General features: G+C 37.2%; 1 protein-coding gene across 1 annotated transcript; it reads left to right on the plus strand.

Annotated features, from left to right (window-relative positions):
* The first annotated feature begins 11 nt into the window (after positions 1–11).
* Positions 12–18,532, plus strand: LOC147405945 (Regulator of chromosome condensation (RCC1) family protein). Its single transcript, XM_086433847.1, has 9 exons — positions 12–194; positions 448–706; positions 4,880–5,073; positions 5,158–5,205; positions 10,998–11,070; positions 11,338–11,509; positions 16,708–17,139; positions 17,218–17,409; positions 18,272–18,532. The coding sequence occupies exons 2-9, from the start codon at positions 469–471 to the stop codon at positions 18,336–18,338; spliced, it is 1,416 nt and encodes a 471-aa protein (XP_086289973.1). The 5' UTR covers positions 12–194; positions 448–468; the 3' UTR covers positions 18,339–18,532.
* Positions 18,533–19,459: the final 927 nt, after the last annotated feature.

The following is a 19,459-nucleotide window of genomic DNA, read 5'->3' on the forward strand; positions in this document are numbered from 1 at the left end:
TTAGTTTCCGTTGAAACAGTTTTTTCAAGTGGTCCAGAAGATTCCCTATCGACATTGGCGCAAGGAATCTTGTCCTTGTCTTCGAAGTTCGAACCCTCTATTCTCGGAACTCTTAATCAACGTCTTTCTCTAATTCCTTCTAACAAGAAACAATAATTTCGCATTCGAATCTACCTACCTTTCAGGTTCTTCAGGTAATTTCGATATATAGTGTCCATTTTACATTATTTTTCCTTTAATTTCGAAACCCTAATTTTTTTCCAAAAGTATTTGTTTATCGAATTTCCCCTAAAAATGCATGCAATTTGATTATCTTTTCTTCCAATCTATCTTCATTGATTCATCATTTCTAACATTTTGTAACCGAGAAAATTCAAGTTAGATTTTGTATCCGAGACTCATTGAAATATTAGTGATTTCTTGGTAATTTTTCTTGGAATTGTTTAGGTGTTTTCCCCCCTTTTTAAGATGGATATTAATGGTGTTCTTGGCGAGTCTTTTCAACCTGTAAATCTTCCAACCAAGAGTGCAATTTATGTATGGGGATATAACCAATGTGGACAAACTGGTAGAAAGTGTAAAGAATTCCATCTGAGAATCCCAAAGCCTTTATCTCCTGGAGGCATTCATTCGCGTTGGTCCGATATCGCTTGTGGTCGTGAACATACTGCAGCTGTCGCCTCTGATGGATCGCTCTTCACTTGGGGTATTTGTCTGTCTTTTATTTTTATTTTCTTGAAATATTTGGAAAATAAGTTGAATTTCTAGATTCGAAAATGTTTCATTCTTTATTTGATTAGCACATATTTGTTGAATTCTAGTACTTGAGCATGGATCTAAGACTTTGTAGTATATGCGTGTCAACATTGAATATTCTTGTTAAAATTGTTTTGAATATGATTTAATTGATGGGATCTGTTACTTTCTTGTATTCATCATCATGATTTGATCCACCCCTAGGGCTTCAATTATCATCATCATTGCTTTATCCCAAGTATTTGGAATTAGCATTGTGAATCGTTTAGTCCCACTAAAGCTTGAACAAAAGAAAGCGATGCTAAGAAGAGCATTAAAAAATTGGGCTTCCATTTGAAAAGAAAAACATCAAAAGGGAGCCCTGTACACTCCTCTACAGAGGACCTACTATAAAAAAATATATTTTCAAATTGTTGAAGTTTTGAAATTTTAACACGAATACATGATGGAATAAAAGGACATCTTAAAGGGATAATAATACCATACTTGATCTTTGCCAAAAGACTGAATAAGGAAGGCTTTGCTAAGAAACCTTAACTGCTAGGCATTGATGAAGAAATCAACGGTAAGAGTAACTTGATCGAAGGAAAATTCAACAAATCATGTTCATGAACTTTGAACACCTCTGTCTTCTGCTCTAGAAATTAATTCGCTTTAGATTTTCCACCACAATAATGAAAAGGAATGAAGATAAAAGTTCACCTTTGCACAATCCTCTCGAACTTCTAAAAGAACTAGCACAGTTACATTTTTATTAGCATAGAGAGTTATGCATATGAGATGCAAAATTTATCCCATCCCCTCCATTCAATCCAAAGCCCAAAATATTCAAGATATAGTCGAGAAATGACCAACTCACATCGTCCAATGTCTTTTCCGTATCAAGTTTGCAAATAATACTAGGAAGACCATTGTGACGTTTTGACTCAATACACTTATTTGCAATGAATATTCCATACAAGGTTTACCTTTTTGGCACAAAAGTTCCTTGAGAGGGAAAATGACATCTAGCAAGACCATCTTCAATTTGAAGGTTTGAAGGTCAAATCTTTTGTGATGATTTTCTACACAACCCAACAACTTGATGCCTCTGGTCTCTCGGAGATTCTTCTCTTTGTTTCTAAGCTCCAAAAGAAGTCCTAGTTTTAGAAGAAACATCAACGGTTGGGAGCTGGAAAGGGTGTCTTTATTGTTACATTGTCTTGATGGTGTTAAGCTAGTTTCAAAGGTGGGTGATGGTCGGTGTTGGGACTGTAGTTGGTAGGGGACTTTCTTAGCTACTTCCTTTTATGAGTCTCTATCGGATTTGGATTTGAACTTCCCGGTAAAGGAGGTGTGGGGTCATAAAGTTCCAGCTAAGGTGACTTTTTTTATTTGGTGTGTTGTGCTGAGGAAGAATTTGAGTAGGGACCAACTTATGCTAAGAGGAGTCCTTGGGCCAAATGTTTGCTTGCTATGCCTAAGTGCTGAGAAGTCTATTGATCACATTCTCCTTCACTGTGCTTTCTCGAGACAGGTTTGGAGTTCCTTCCTTGTTAGATTTAGCATGGTTAGTTGTCTTCCTTCTTCTATAATGGCCTTATTCCACTCCTGGCAATAGTAGGGGAGCTTTTTTTGGGGGTCGAAGAGAGTGTTGTAAAGGTTTTTTCCGTTTGCCTTTTCTTGGGTAATTTAGAAAAAGTGAAACAGTGGGTGCTTTGAAGATAAAGGTGTAGAGGCTTCAGAGTGGTACTGTTGGTTCTCACTTGTCTCCTCTTCTGGTCCTAGGCTCTTGTGGAGTTCAGGGGCGTGTTCTTTACTAATTTTGTTGCTAGATGGGATTGGGTTTGTTGTATTGCTTGTTCTTAAATTTTCTTTGTGTTCTTTCTAGTTGGTCTACTCGACCACTTTATTAATAAATTTCGTTACCTATAAAAAAAACAAAAGGAATAAGAGTGATGAAAGCATTGTTGGCTCTCCAATCCAAGAAGGTTTTATTGGAGGAATCTTTTATTACCTTTTGAAGTCCCTTCCTATTATGTCCCAACATTTCTTAGAAAAAACAAAGGGAAAGCCATCTCCAAGGGCTTTATCTCCTCCTAAAAATTTTATAGCTTTGAACGTGTCAACTTAGATAAGTTGGTAACTTGGTAAGGCATGTGGAGTGTTGATCTAATGACTTAGGTTCAAAACTTATTGACATACCTAGCAAAATAACAAATAAAACATCTTTCTTAGCTTTTAGGATTTTTTTTCCTTTTCAAAGGGGTTCTCTAACTTTCGGTCTCATTTTTATGTGCATTAGTGCACATTTATGATTGTTTGAACTGTTCGTTGGAATTTCAATGTTAGTTTAGAGTGGTATGAGGACTTCATAGTATATTTCATGCCTATTTTAACATTTCTTAATATTTATGAGCATTAAAAATAATCATTTACTTCTTCGTTTCATGATCGGAACCTTCAAGAAAGATACAATACTATAACCAATACCAATGCTTTAGACTTATAAATGTGATGATTTTAGATGATGCTAGAAGTTCCCCATCATTACACGTCCAAGAGCTGGACTGAAAATGTTTGAGAACCTTTTTGAACAAGTAATTGTTATGAAAATGTGATCAACATGGGTCTAATTGCCCCGGAATCTCAAAGAATCAATAATTTATCAGGTTTAAATCTGACCCTTTAAGCATGATATTGAACTGAAGGGAGTATCAGGTTTGGAAAGCATCTACTAATGATCATGGAAAGCCATATAATTAGAAGATTACTAAAACCATCTAAACCAAGAAAGCATGGCCTAAAGTTTTATGTCAGATTCGTAGATATTGTGGACTTTAACTTGCACAATTGTGCCTTGAGCTCAAAGAGTCAAAGACTTTGATAAGAAAATGAAAATTAAAAGGAGCACTTGTATAGTGGACCTTATCTTTTTCTTTTCTTTTTATCCTTTTTTTTTTTTTTTTTTTTTTTTCTTTTTGATTTTCATTTTTGTTCTGTTTTGAGTTTTGTAAACTATTTGCCACGGCCTCCGCTTCTTTTCCTTCTTTTAAATAAAAATGTTACCTATACAAAAAAATGAGTTCATGGATTTGCATCCAACTTCTATATAGCATAGCTAAGTGGAGAATCAATCACTCACAAACCATTGTGTCCATGGTAGTAACCTGTTGGATACATGATGTAGAGCAAATTGCTTTAGAGAATAGAATTTTCATGGCCGAATCAACCTATCCAGATCTAATAGAGTTGACTCAGTCTGACCAAGTTAACTCGGTTTGACCAGCCTGGTTTGGTTGACCCGGTTGGGTCCATACTCAACCCAATTTTGATTTTAGTCATATTTCTTTAGTTTATTTCAGTTTTAAGTTATTTAGAAGTTATTAGGTTAGTTTCTATTTCAACTTTAGGAAGTTTCTATGTTGTCTAGTTTCTAATTTATAGTCTCTACTATGTTTTTAAGCTTATATTTTGTTCTAAATTCGTTTTTATTCTTTTCACTATAATTAGAAGTGGTTTTAGATGTCAAAATTGAGTTATAATAGGTTTAGAAAGTTGTTATTATATTATAAATATATTAGAAAGTTCTTTTTTAGTGTTTTAGAAGGTTTCTAAGTTGTTATGATGAAATTATCTATATAAGAAGCTTCAAAAACGAAATTCAATGAATTTCAAACATATCAATACAATTTGTTTTTATCCCTTAATTACTTTCTAGTTCTTTGCTTTATCTTCTTCAAGTTATTGCTTATTTATCAATTAAATCTATTGATTCATATTGATTGTATGTGTTCCATTGAACACAATCGCTTAATTCCTTTCGAATCTGTTGATTCACACACTTCTGCTACGTCAATACATCTTATTGCATGTGCGAGTATCAACTTCTCTTTCTATAGACGTGGGGTACACTAGTAATTGGGTGCTACTTGCCCTCTCATGATTTCAGAATTTTCTTTTTCTGCTCTGCACTCTATTGTTTCTGTCACATTGTATTTCTCAACCCAACTTCTCTCAATCTTCTTCTTTTCCTTCTTCTATTATTATTGGTAAATGCCTTCACCTATATATATATATATATATATATATATATATACACAACTGCAACTGATCAGCTAATCATTTATATTATTGTACTCAGGGGCTAATGATTTTGGTCAGTTGGGAGATGGAACTGAAGAGGGTAGGAAGCATCCCAAAAAAGTAAAGCTATTGCAGACAGAAATTGTGAAATCTGTATCATGTGGTGCACACTGTACTGCTGCTATTGCAGAACCCCGTGAAAATGATGGGACCATCTCCACGAGTAGACTTTGGGTTTGGGGAAAGAATCAGGTGCCGCCTTCCTCATCTTCATTTGTTCTAATGTCTGAATGTTTAATATCTTATTAAGCTTACTTTTTTTTGGTGTCTTCTCAGGGATCAAATTATCCACGCCTATATCAAGGAGCCTTCAGTCCAAACATGGTACGTACTATTTCTTTTTGGTTAATTTTCAAATTTATGATTTAAAATAATAATTTTTCTCAGACGCATTATGTGGTGATGATTAGAGAATGGAAATGAACTAAACTGTATGTTGGGGGCATATGTTAAGAGAGGAATGGTAGAATCTTTGAAGGCAAGGTGCAATCAATCCAAAAAGTCATCATTAGCATATCAGGTTTCTTGTTTTTCTAGTATATATAAACTCTTTGAGGAGTTTAGAGGGGTATTGTTTTGAGGATTTTCTTGTTAAATGGGATCTCTTCTTCTTAGACCCAGGATGGCTGGATTACTTCACTTCCTTTTTATTGATAAAGTTTCATTAGAGACTTCAAAAAAAAAAAAAAATTACACGGTTTCACATAGACATGTTTCACTGCTATGAATAATTTCAATTTTTTTTCTATTTTTGATAGGTATGAATAATTTCAATTTTTATAAACAATCATCCCTATTTATGTCTATGAAGGAACCAATTGAAATTTAGAGATTGCAGTAATAATGATTAATTAGCCCTAATTAGGCTTTAAAGCATTACAAAGTCTGAGATGTGGAAAATACTAAAAAGGGCACATAGACTAAGAAACCTAATAACAACAGACTTATTTAACACTCCCCCTCAAGTTGTTGCGTGAATATTAACAATGTCCAACTTGGACAAAACACCTTCAAAGACGGTTTTGCTAACACCTTTAGTAAGAATATTAGCGAGTTGTTGAGATGTAGGTATAAAGGGAGTACAAATCTGTCCAGAAATAATCTTTTCTCTAATAAAATGACAATCAACTTCGATATGTTTCATTCTGTCATGTTGAATCGGATTTGCTATTATGTTAATAGCTGATTTATTATCGCAATAAAGTAAGAACGGGACTCGTACAGGAAAACACAAATCCGCTAGTAAGATCTTCAGACACAACAACTCACGCACTCTAAGTGTCATACCTCTGTATTCTAACTTAGCACTTGATCGAGAAACCACATCCTGCTTCTTACTACGCCAAGTTACCAAGTTGCCACCAACTTTAGTACAGTACCTAGAAGTAGATTGTCTATCAGTCACTGAACTAGTATAATCTGCATCTGTCCATGCGTCAATGCGAAGATAATCATAATTACTGAACAAAATGCCTCGACCAGGACATTCCTGAAGATATCTAAGAATGCGATAGACAACAGTAAGATGAGATGTTCGAGGCAAGTGTATAAACTAACTTACAACACTAACAGCATAGGCAATGTCAGGGTGAGTCATAGACAAGTAGATCAATTTTCCCACAAGATGCTAATACTGGCCAATATCCGACACACTCCCCCTCAATATTAATCAACCTGTGATTTTGCTCAATAGGAGTATCAAGTGGATGAGAACCAAGCTGACCAGAGTCACTGAGTAAATCGATAACATACTTTCATTGAGAAATAAATATACCGGAAGGGGACCGCGCAACCTCAATACCCAGAAAATAACGAAGATGCCCAAGGTTCTTAATCTCAAATTGACGTCCTAAGTAAGTTTTGACATCGGTAATGCTATCATCATCATCTCCAGTAAGAACAATATCATCCACATAAACAATCAGTGTGACAATTTTGCCTCGGGAGTGACGCAAGAAGATGGTGTGATCAGCAGAATCAGATGTATAATTAGAAATGGGATAAGTACAAGTGCGCTTACCCTTATGAGTGAAAATAGGACGATCATCACAAGGAATAGAAAGAGGCGGAGTTGGAGGCGAGGAAGCGAGCTGGTCTGGCATAGGAGTGATGGTAGTATCGCGTGGATGTCGAGAGAAAACCTGCAATGGAGGAGGTGACAAACTAACAGGGGGTGGAGAAGGAGGAACATGCATGGGAAGAGAAAATAAAGAAGGGAAGGGATAATCAGAGGAATTTAGGGGAAACTACTTATATTGTAGTATGGGGTATGCTCAAAAAAGGAAACATCCCGAGAAATGAAACGCCGTCGAGAAGGAGGATGGTAACAACAGTATCCTTTTTGGGTAGAAGATAACCCAAAAAGATACATTTTACGACCTTAGGGTCAAGTTTAGTACAAGTTTGGTCAAGAACTTGAACAAAACAGACGCACCCAAACACACGCGGAGGAAATGGAAACACGGGACGATCTGGATAAAGTTGAGAAGGGTGTAGCAAACTGAAGAACCTAGGAGGGAGTCCAATTAATAAAATAGACAACAATAAGCACTGCATCGGCCCAATAGGATTGGGGCACATTCATGCCAATAGAGAGGACATGGGTTAACTCTAGAATATGGCGATTTTTACGTTCAGATCGACCATTCTGCTGAGGGGTCTTAACATTGGACATTTAATGCTCAATGCCAGACTCTAAACAAAGTTTCAAGACCTCACTGTAGGTATACTCGGTACCATGATCAGAATGGAAGGTCTTGACGATACGACCAAACTGAGTATGAACGATTGTAAGAAATTGCTTGAAGATCCCATAAACTTCACTCTTGTGTTTCATAAGATAAACCCAAGTGATACGACTATGGTTATCAATAAACAAGACAAAATAGCGAAAACCAAGAGTTGATGTAACAGGGGAAGGACCCCACACATCAGAATGAATTAGGTCAAACATAGCAGGTGCAGTAGTATTCATACTAATAAGATAAGAAAAACGCACATGTTTAGCTAATTGGCAAGTTTCACAAAAAAAATCAAGCAAATTGTTATTATTTTATTAAATAAAGTAGGGAACATGTGTTTCAAATATCCAAAGGAAATATGGCCTAGGCGTAAATGCTAACGCATTTCAAGAGGCTTATTAAACTGACTACTACTACTAAGCTGAGAGGCAGAATGGGTGCTAGGTGAACCGGGTACGTCCAAGAGATACAAGCCATTCACTTCACGTCCAATGCTAATCGTCCTCTTCGACCTCATATCCTGAAAGACACAATGAGAGGGATAAAAAATTACACTACAACTATTTATCAAAAAAAAAAAAATTACACTACAATTCAAATTTTTGGTAAGGTTACTAACAGAGATAAGGTTAGTAGTAGGTTGAGGAACATGCAGTGTCTTAGTTAAGGATAAAGTAGATGTAATAGGTAAATGACCTTGATCAGCTATAGAAGACAATGAACCATCAGCCAGGTGAACATTGCGATGACCAGAACAAACACTATAGGTTTTAAACAAGGAGGATGTACCGATCATGTTATCTGAGGCACCAGAATCAATGATCTATGGTGAGGAAGTAGTGAAAAAATTGTGTTCATATGCAAAGGTACTTAAGTGAGCGAATGTAGAGATCGCCTGAGATGAAGTCTCCATCTTATTGAATAATTTCCTGAACTTGTCAAGCTCAGCTTGGGATAGAGATATCAAATCCAAGGAGGTGGTAGTAGCTGCAAGAGGTGTTAGATCAGTAGTTGGCTGAGAGACTACATGAGCTGAAGATCGTTGAGATTGTTGCCATTGCTGATTAGGACAACCATGAAGTGCATAACAACAAGCCTTCACTTGATTTAACTTTCCACAATGATCACACTTATGTTGCTGACGGGTAGACAGAGACTCACTAAAAGGCTGTGGAGAAGGTAGGCGAATAAGCATAGCTAAGTGGTCTCCTAAAGAATGAGGTAGGATAGTTATGCGACGACTCTTATCAGCCAAGACATAAAAATATGTAGTCCGTAGGGATAGAAAGGGATCCATACCCAATAAATGAACTCTCGCATACTCAAACTCGTCCTGGAGACTTGTTAGAAACTGAAAAACTCGATTCTTATCCAGAATTGACTCATATAATACCTCATCAACAGAGTCCTTCCAAGCATAGGACGAGGAGTAGAAGGTCAACTCTTCCCATCGAGCACGTAGCTGTGATATATAGGAGGTGACTGAAGAGTCACCTTACGAAAGGTGGGAAATCTCACGCTCTAAGTTAAAAATTCAAACATTGTTTTGACGTTGTAAGTAGATATTCTTTGCGGAATCCCATATCTGTTTTGCGGCCTTGGAGAAACATGAAACCAGCTACAATATGTAGTTGCATAGATTTAACCAGCCAAGAACGGACCATAAAGTTATTAGCAAACCATTGGGGATAAGTAATATCAGTCGGTGCCGGCTGTTTTTCCGCCCCTTTGAGGTAACCACTCTTCCCTTTTCCACCAATAAACATTTCAATCGATCAGGCCCAAAGAAGGTAATTAGGACTATCTAATTTCACGGTGGTAATTTGGATGCTTGGAAAGTCGGTCGAATGAGAGGGAAGACCACCTGATCCAGCACTATCCTCGGTGAACGAGGAAGAAGACATCTCGGAGGCTATAAAAAAAAAAAATCTATGTGCCTTGTTTTGAAGGGAGATCAAAAAAATAAAAATTTTGTTGTGCTTTAGCCCTCAAACAACAAGGTTATTGTGATCGCAGCCACCCAACTGCATCTCTGCAGTGATTGTAGACCTCAAACTAGAGTTCTGCTATGGTCGCAAGCCTCAATCTGCACCTTTGCAGTGATTGTTGGTTCAAACACCCTTCTGCTATGGTCGGAAGGTGTCGCAGATATCAGAACAACGATCTGTTGTAGTCGTAAGGCACTGTGGAGGTGTCCTGCTGTGTCGCAGAGGTCATAACAACAATCTGCTGTAATCGTAGGCTTCAAAACAGCTTAATAACAGCAACTGTTGTGTCACAAGGCACTGTGGAGGTGTTGTAGGCTTGATCTTCAGCAAACCAGCACTAAACCATCACGTTGTTGTCATCACCAACCCCAAACAGCAGCATTGCTGAGAGAACAGCCTGATTGTAGGCTCCAAACAGGTCTCAAGCCTCTATTGCATGATGCGATTAGGGTGTATAGTAAAAAAACACCCCCGTAGGGGTGATAGGTATTGAAGACGAGAGGTGTGGAGGTGATTTAAGGAAGAGGAAGATGATAAAGTTTGTAGCAGACGAAGGGGGAGTGATGGAGGTTGAGAGAGCCTAGCTCTGATACCAAATTGAAATTTAGAGATTGAAGTAATAATGATTAATTAGCCCTAATTAGGCTTTAAAGCATTACAAAGTCTGAGATGAGTAAAAGACTAAAAAGGACACATAGACTAAGAAACCTAATAACAACAGACTGATTTAACAGAACCCTTCCGAGAATGTAGCCTTGAACTATAGAAATGAGATTTTTCTGCATAGAAATCATATTATATAACCCAAGAAGTTAATGTTTCCATGTATGATTCTTTATCTGGTTTGCCAAAGGAGCTACAACTTTGTAGATTTTCTCTCCTGTTTTTGGATAGATTTATGCATTCATGGATTCATGCTGTTGGAAAAATAATTCAAATTTTAACTTGCAAATATAACAATTTTGGACTAAAAATTGACACATTAACTGCTCATAGTCAAGAGTTTCCTTGGCATTTGATATTTGTAGATGCAATGGTGAGACTAAATAAAGGGAATGCCAAACTAAAACTATGTTGGGATACCTTGGAATTCAAGGACTTGAAAATAAGTTGGTCATGAACTAATCGGAAAAAAAAGAAGAAGGAAAAATGTTAGACCAAGACGGAGCATACGGAGTGCAACTTTAGTAAGGACACAGAGAGATCAAATACTAATTAATATTGATGGCTATTGGGTAGTCCAATAGCATAAGTGGTTTTACCTAGTTTATATGTTATCTTCGGCCATGCTATGTTCTCTGATTCACATACATAAGACTAACTTTAATATCCCATGACTCTGTTAGTGCTTTCTATTATTACAAAATCCAAGTTACTTTCCTTACAGATCGTCCGCCAAGTTTCTTGTGGAGCAGTTCATGCAGTGGCATTATCAGAGGATGGCCTACTTCAGGCATGGGGTAATGTTTGCATAAACTCCTAATTTACCCTGATTATTTTACTATTTAAGAATCTGGTAACTGTTTCAGTGTTTCAGTATAAGTAGTTTCTCTTGTAATTTCTCATTTTGTTTTTGGATGACTTCTGTAAACTGCTATATGTTGTGATGTATACATGTTAACTGTTTTTATTCGATAAAAGAAACTGTCATGTGAACACCTGAATATTCATACTCTGGATTTATAATAACTATTAATTAGAGTTGTACTACTGTTCTGATTAACCAGGCTACAATGAGTATGGTCAGCTTGGCAGAGGAATTACTTGTGAAGGACTACAAGGGTCTCGCATTTTAAATGCTTATGCGAAATTCCTTGACGAAGCCCCTGAACTAGTGAAGATTATCCAAGTGTCATGCGGGGAGTACCACACAGCAGCTATATCCGAAAATGGCGAGGTGTAAGTGATCTGAAAGGACCTTGATAGCTGGAGATAGGTTCTACTATTACACATGAGAAATGTGGTTTTCCGCATGACACAAGTGACACTGTTCGCAAAACTTAAAATTTAATTGGAAGACAGGATTATCAGAAGATACAACACTTGGTTGTCTGTCTTCATACAATTGATTTAGTTGCCAGATAACTTCATTATTGAATTTAATTTTTATGTGACCAACTTATGGGGGTATGCATCCATATTGCTTTCATTTCTGTGACCAACTTTTAGAAGCTTTTACATTTATCTTATGTCCATAAATTATTCTATTTTTTAATTTTTAATTTTTGGAAATTAAGAGGGGGTTAAGCAGACCCCCAACCAGAAAGCCCCAAAGGGTTACGACCTCACATAGGAATGCCCCATCGCATCCTTTCTTAGAATTTCTTTTAGCTCAAAAGGAAAGTCAGTAGGAAACAAGTAGACTTTAGAAACCTGAGTGAGGAAGGTGGAGAGGAAATCAGCAGCCTTGTTGGTTTCCCTGTAGCAGAATTCAATATCTATCTCTGTGAACTGCTTCATGGTGTTTTTGACTTTTTTTAACTTCTCAAATCACAGTCCAAGGGGTTTCAACAGTGGTGCTCTTTGGTTATAAGCTGTGTAGGCACTTAAGGTTAACCATATAGTTCAATTCACTAACGGTTTTAAGATGCTTCACTGTTATGACACTTCGTAATCCGAGGTGTAGTCTTTTCCTCTTTTAAGTGTGTCAGGAGTTTTACTTATTTATTTATTCTTAGAATAGGCTGTTATATTCATTATTTTACTGGTCAATACTGAACTGAGAAGGATGCCAACTCAGTGGAAGCTTTCTAAAATCTGAATCTTATTTGCTACTTCGTATTGGAGCACGGTTCTTGCAGTCTCCTCGTCATATTTAAACCATCAGCGAAAGTGGAGCTGAATTGAGATTCTAGTTTACTGAATGTTGACACAGGAGATACGTACTTTGTATTGATACTGCATAGATTTTTATTCAACACAATTTCTCATTTCTTCTTGAATTATTTCTTGTTTTCTTAACCCCTGATGTTTCTCTTATTTATTTTGTAAAGAAAAAGCATTATATGATTTAGTGATACTAGAATACAAAATAGAGGTTTCATTAAGGCTTGGTATACTGAAAAGACCATGGTATAATTGTTTGATTAGAAAACTAAGATTATTAGCATGGAGTCAACATGTAGTAAGGGTACCAATATCTATGTTCATGCCTTAGATTTCAGGAACAACGATTCATAAGCATGTTGCCAATATCCAATTCTACATCCATATTTGGTCCTTTTTCTTTATCTGTTTTTGGGTAAGCTAGCTTGAGATTAGGCAGACCCAACCTTACCTTGATGCACCCCACCCTCCCCCGAAAAAACACTTAAAAAAAAGAAAGAAGTTACAATCCTCTAGCATCAACGAAAGGCATGCTACCCTATCTTGTAAGTCATCTAGAGAAATAACAAGGCATTTCTAGAAGTATGATCAGATAAGCAGCTAGTGAACTTCTACATAGTTGAGGCAATTGACTGGAGATTTCTTTCTGAGTGCCACAGGGCATCTGAATGGTCAAGAATGTAATGGATGGCAAGAGAGCTGACAGATTCAATTTTCTTGTGCTTGTTAAGGGAAGCTTTTGGCTATCATCAGTAGCTTCTAATTCATGGTGAAGGATGGAATCAGGGTTCTAGCTGAAAATTGAAGACCCAGAACCGCAACACCATTATGCTCCCTCAAGGCCTCACCAACACCTTCATTGCTATCTCTAATAGACCCATCTATACTCAGTTTCCATTCTCCATGATTGGTTGGTCCCCACTTCCAAGAATCCTCACTTTATAGATCACCGCTACTAGAAGGATCTTGGTTTATTAGGACCTATTGACTTTGTTTTACGAAGTTTTGAACATATTCTGTTATTTCAAAATTCAAGGTTAAAGCTGGAATTGAAATTCTAGGACTTAGTTGATCCAAACTGTCTTCTTATGGATGAGAGAGAACTGTCTATTTCAGAAGGTATTATACATCGCACAACAGTTTTGGGGATTCTATGTATGTAAACAGTGGATAGACTTAAGTTAAAACACTTATGTTGAGGGAGGAGTTAAAAGAAATCGTCTCATTTTCTCCCCCTTACACAAGTTCTTGGGGAAATTTCATGAGATATGCCCTTGTGGAGTCACGAACACATAAACAAAAAGAGAAGAAAAAAAAAAAGGGGAGAGAAGAAAATCAAGAATGAAGAACCAAAGGAGAATTTGTAGAGTTAAACACAATGGTGTACCCCACTCTGCTATAGTTTTGTGGGGTATAAAGATTGAGACAAAGGAGTAGGGTCCACACAACCCCACTTTATTGCCTTTCCTCTTCTCCCCACTTTCTAAGAAAATCCTTCAACTTTATTGTTTTTCCTCTCCTCCCACCTTTTTCAATAATACCCCTCTAACTTTACCATATTTCCTGTTTTACCCCTTTAACGCCAAAGAGGATGCTCGTGCTATAAGACGGGTAAACTCTAGTCTTATATAAGAGAACTTTGTTCCAGTATTCAATAATAACTCCATTCCAATAAGCAATAATTTCTATAGCTCATGTACACTATCATACATCTCATGGTGTGAGAGAATGGAATGGGGTTCAATGCAAAGTCTTTACTAGTGGATTACACCTGATTTTAATGGAGCAGGCTTTTCCTACATTGTCTCTTGAACTGTAGTTAACTGTGAGGTCACTCCTTTGGGCTTGAAGTGACAGAATAAGGAGATGTTTTGGGATGATTTCCTACAAGTATTTCTCTTGCAAGGAGGGGGATGGTATGGGTGGAGGTCTTCCCTCAGCCTAGGTGGGGTAGGTTGTAGGCTTGTAGCATATTCGTGCACTTGGGGATAGCTTCCCTAGATTCTTGGGAGAGAAGGCTCTAAGATTGCATAAATGCGTGTGATATTGACTTGGATACAGAGAACGGTGTTTCTCCTTGTGGGGAATTCTTCGTGAAGGCAAACACTAGGTAGACAAAGTTGTCGTTATGAGTATGGAAACTGCTCTAGCTTGATTTGGTTTTGTGATTTGAATGGAGGGTGTGCACCAATACAAAGCCGAGCATAGCATTCACTTGTGCGAGGGGATCAATTCCTGGCTATAGTAATATTGTTCAACTTAGATAGCAATACATTCGTGTTTTTAAAGCACAAAACCATGAGAGCCAGTCTTTTTTTTTTCTAGGTCACCATAGACTTTTTTTTATTGGTATTTCCATTTATGTTACATGTATAATATTGACTTGGATACAGAGAACGGTGATTCTCCTTGTGGGGAGTTCTTCATGAAGGCAAACACTAGGTAGACAAAGTTGTCTTTATGAGTATGAAAACTGATCTAGCTTGTTTTGGTTTTGTCATTTGAATGAGGGGGTGTGCACCAATATAAAGCCGAGCATAGCATTCACTTGTGCAGGGGGATCAATTCCTTGCCATAGTAATATGTCGTAGATAGCAATACATTCGTGTTTTTAAAGCACAAAACCATGAGAGCCATAGTCTTTTTTTTTTCTAAGTCACCATAGACCTTTTTTTATTGGTATTACCATCTATGTTGCATGTATACAACAAGAACGTGGGACAGAAATGATCTGGATATGGCATTTACAATTTAAACTGAACTATCTGATACAGTTTAGGCACCCATTTTGAAGTATCCAGGTAACACATATAGCAATAGGAGTGAACGCAGTGCTTTCAAAGGAGTGGAATTGGAATAGGAATGATGAAGATTTCAAAGCAAGCACGGCACCATGGAGAAAACCTCTTTCAACTGATGTCCCTGAGTAAAACATGCTCCTTGTAACCCTTAGAAATCAGTCAATTCTGTGAGGTTGCAAGTTGTAGCTTAAGCTGAAGCATTTTTTTTTTTTTTTTTGGGGGGAGGGGGGTGTCAATTTGCCATTATTTGGTTATTATAATTTTGCAACTTATGTATGCGTATCATAACTTTGCAAACTTATAGAATATGCTCTCCATCTATCTTTCATGGAATGTCTTGTCTTCCTTCCCTAGGCTGCAAACTCTTATCCACATGCAAACAACATGCTCATAGCTTCATTTCTCATAAACGCACCAATGTTTTTCGAAGGTGGTGGTGGCTTATGCCTTGGACTTTCCTTGTAGCGAGGCTAAAAGGAGGCTTGGATGCTTAAGGAAAAACCATTTTCCTCATAGCTTTATGCTTGTCCAATTGAGGCGTTAAAAACTCTTATGTTTTGGGAGTTGGTAACATCTTTTTGGCTCCTTTTGACAAAGACATGCCTCATAGGGATATTTTACATTTCTTTTCTCTATTTTTTATAGTATCATTACTTATAACCTAATAATTATAAAGTAATCCCAGCTATATTCAAATGACAAAAAAATGTCCCCTATATAAATTATATCTTCTCTTTTGACCCCAATCTCTACTAGTCCAAGTTGGTGTATAACTCCAAACAATCTGTGGCTCTTCTTCTTCTTATTCTTCCACTATTTATCCTTTTCCTCCCTATTTCTATCTCTATGTCAAACCTACTCCGTTTCTTCTAGTCTTTGATTAGTGTCATGCTATTTTAGTTTGTTACACTAGTGTTGATTTTTCATTGAAGGATAAAAACCTTGGTATTATGAAATTATGGATAGGGTTCAGTTTTAATTTGTTTATTATGAGTTTTAAATTTGAATTCGGATATGGAAGTTTGGAATGTGAAATTATCGATTGTCATAATTTTTTTCTTTTATAATCAATTATCAATCTATTTAAACATGCGTGCTCATGCGACATACATCTTTTACCTTTAGGTGCATTAACAGTTAAAAGCACTACTATATACCTGTCTGCTTAAGGAATAAAACAATTATGAAAGCGATATATCAGATATTGTATTTCTTTGGGTTTAATGTTTGTGGATAACTCTTGAACTCTGATCCCTTTATACCATATTTTGTTTATCTTTTAAATATTTTTAGCATTGTAAGTCTGTTATTTGTATGGTCATGCTTCTAACCAGTTGAATAAACTGAATGCTCAATATACCATAATGTGCTCTAATTCTTTGGACTTTGGAGTACTTCTAGGAATATCACCAGTACGCAACATTATTATTCAGTTGATATGTAGCTCATTCTCTTTCCAATGCTTTGCAGATATACTTGGGGGCTAGGAACTATGGGTCAACTCGGGCACCGTTCCCTTCAGTATGACGATAAAGAGCTGTTGCCCAGAAGAGTTGTTTCCCTTGATGGGATAGCAGTCAAGGATGTTGCATGTGGTGGTGTACATACTTGTGTTGTAACCCTAAAGGGAGCTCTTTATGCTTGGGGTGGTGGGCAAGCAGGACAATTAGGGCTAGGCCCCCAGACTGGATTTTTTTCATGCGTTCCTAACGAGTCTGCGATGTTGCTTCGAAATATGCCCGTCTTGGTAGTCCCTGAAGGTGTGCAACTTGTCACATGCGGACATTCTCACACACTTATTTCTATGAGAGATGGAAGGATTCGTGGTTGGGGTTATAATAGCTATGGTCAAGCAGCAAATGAGAAATCTACATATGCTTGGTATCCCTCGCCAGTTGATTGGTAGGGACTTTCCCTCGTGAAGCCTCCCGAGAACGTCTTTGATATAGTTTCTCATTCAGTGGAAGCTTATTCATGCAGGTGTGTTGGAGAAGTACGGAAACTGGCAGCTGGCGGTGGCCATTCAGCTGTGCTGACAGATGCATGTTCATTGAAAGAATTATGTGAATTCAGGCTGGCAGATAGTGTAACTCGGTCAAATGCTTCCACAATCGAGGATGTAGCTTCAAGAACAGGATCAGATGCCTTGGCACGTCTTTGTGAAAGATTGAGGTAGAGTTCTATTTGGAATATCATGCACAAGTGGATTTGAACTTGGTATTTTAGAAACACCCCTCTGTAAAATTGGTGATATTAGGTTTACCCCGTTGCAAAGTGCAAGATTAGGCTTACCGCCCTTGACCATAAGTCAATGTTTTTTTTTTTTTAATGATTTGATAGTGAAATTTTGATATTTTCCATATTTTGATTTAGTAATTTAAGTATTTAAAGAGCATTTTGAAAAAAATCAAATTTTCGTTGACTTACGGTAAGGGGGGCAAGCCTAATCTTGCATGTTGTAAGGGGGTAAAACTAATATCACCAATTTTACAGGGGGTGTCTCTAAAATACCTTCTGAACTTAAATGCACTATTCTTAAGGGTTGAATTCATCTAACTGAATTTGCCTATAACTGTGAACATGAAACCCAATGTCAAACCCCAAAAACGACATTAAAAAACAAAAAAAAAGGGTATTATTTACGTGGGTTGGCAGTGCCTACATCCACGGATGTGAAGAGAACGATTCACCAACTCTCAGAAATAAATTACATCAGGGGATTTCTCCCAATACCTCCTGCAGACCTTCTGAACCCTGAAATCCTAGTTTCCTTGTTTTATTTTACCCTTTTGTAACCCTAAAATGAGTTAGATGACATACATACGCCCAGAACCTGACATACTGAACTCTTCCTTGGGACCCTAATTTTGGGTACAAGTTTATAGTGCTCCCAATTTTTAAGTTTTGATTTTCATCTCACTGGGGAGGACCTTGAAAGGGCCTCCCTCTTCACTTTGTTTGTTTGTTTTTCACTTGCATAGTTTTATCTTTAATAAAAAAAAGTGATTGTGAAATGGGTATTTTGGAATTTTAGGGAGCTTTTACCAGATGGGGGTGATTGTGACTGTGAAGAGGAAGAGATTGCTGATGTGAAGAACTGAGAATACGGAGATATATGTAGCTCTTTATGTACATTTGAGCATTGAACATTGCCTTCAATTCATTATTGAAGGCCTCATTCAAGACTATTATGCAAGTATTTAGAGAAGAAAGAAAGAAAAAAGACCCCACATATGTGAAGATCATGTATATTAATAACTATTTATATATATATAAGTAAGATCTATTCATAGTTGGTCAGTCCCCCACGGCACGGCTTCTCGCTTTTCATGAATGTGTCTCCCCCTCTGCTTATTAGAGTTTGACCCGCCTTTGACTCTGCTTGCTTCTGAATCCCTATGAGCCGTTTTACGACCTTACTTTTTCGGAGGGTCGGCGGGACATGGGAGCCTCAGCTCATGCATCGGTTTACCGAAATCACCCCCGCTATCCCACTTTAAAGAGTCCTGCTTATGGGCAGCGAAACACAAGTTCTACAATGCGTTGAGTGATAGGCTTGTAGGGAGTTTATAGAGGCCTTAAGGCCTCGATAAATGACCATATGGGCCGTTGAGCTATAACTCAAGTAATCTGATTACCTGAGTATGCATAAACCCTCCTCTGAAGGGGCGTGGATCATCTTCCAGCTCTAGTTCACCTTTGCGGGGGGGGGGGGGGGGGGACTCTGAAGAATCCTTAATTTAGGCCGTAGGAGCCTGAAGAGAAATCCAAATATCCCTATATATATATATATGAGAGGATGGATCATGGGACATATGTAAAAACAATACAATGTAATAATTAAAAAAAAATTCAAAATATGGGTTAGAGGTTTTGGATTGACCTGATTTTTTGGGAGGATGATCTTTATGATGAGATCATCTTAAAAAAAAAAAAAAATGGGTCCAATATGAAACTTCTAACCCCATCAAAAGTGATTTAGAATGTGGATCGTCGATTTTTTTCCAATAATTTGTGAATCATTTTTGATGGACTTACAAGTCTCAGATTGAGATAATTTTTTGTGAGGATGATCTTCTCATCATAAAGAACATCCTAACAAAAAAAAAGCTCAATCCAAAATCTCTAACCCATATTTTGAACAACCATTGTTTTTACATATGTCCCTTGATCCGCCCCCTATATGTATACGTAGAATCAAAATGTTGTTGCAGGAGTTTAT

Source organism: Akebia trifoliata, chromosome 3, assembly GCF_017979445.1.
Source record: "Akebia trifoliata isolate Shusen 1 chromosome 3, ASM1797944v1, whole genome shotgun sequence".
Lineage (NCBI taxonomy): Eukaryota > Viridiplantae > Streptophyta > Magnoliopsida > Ranunculales > Lardizabalaceae > Akebia > Akebia trifoliata.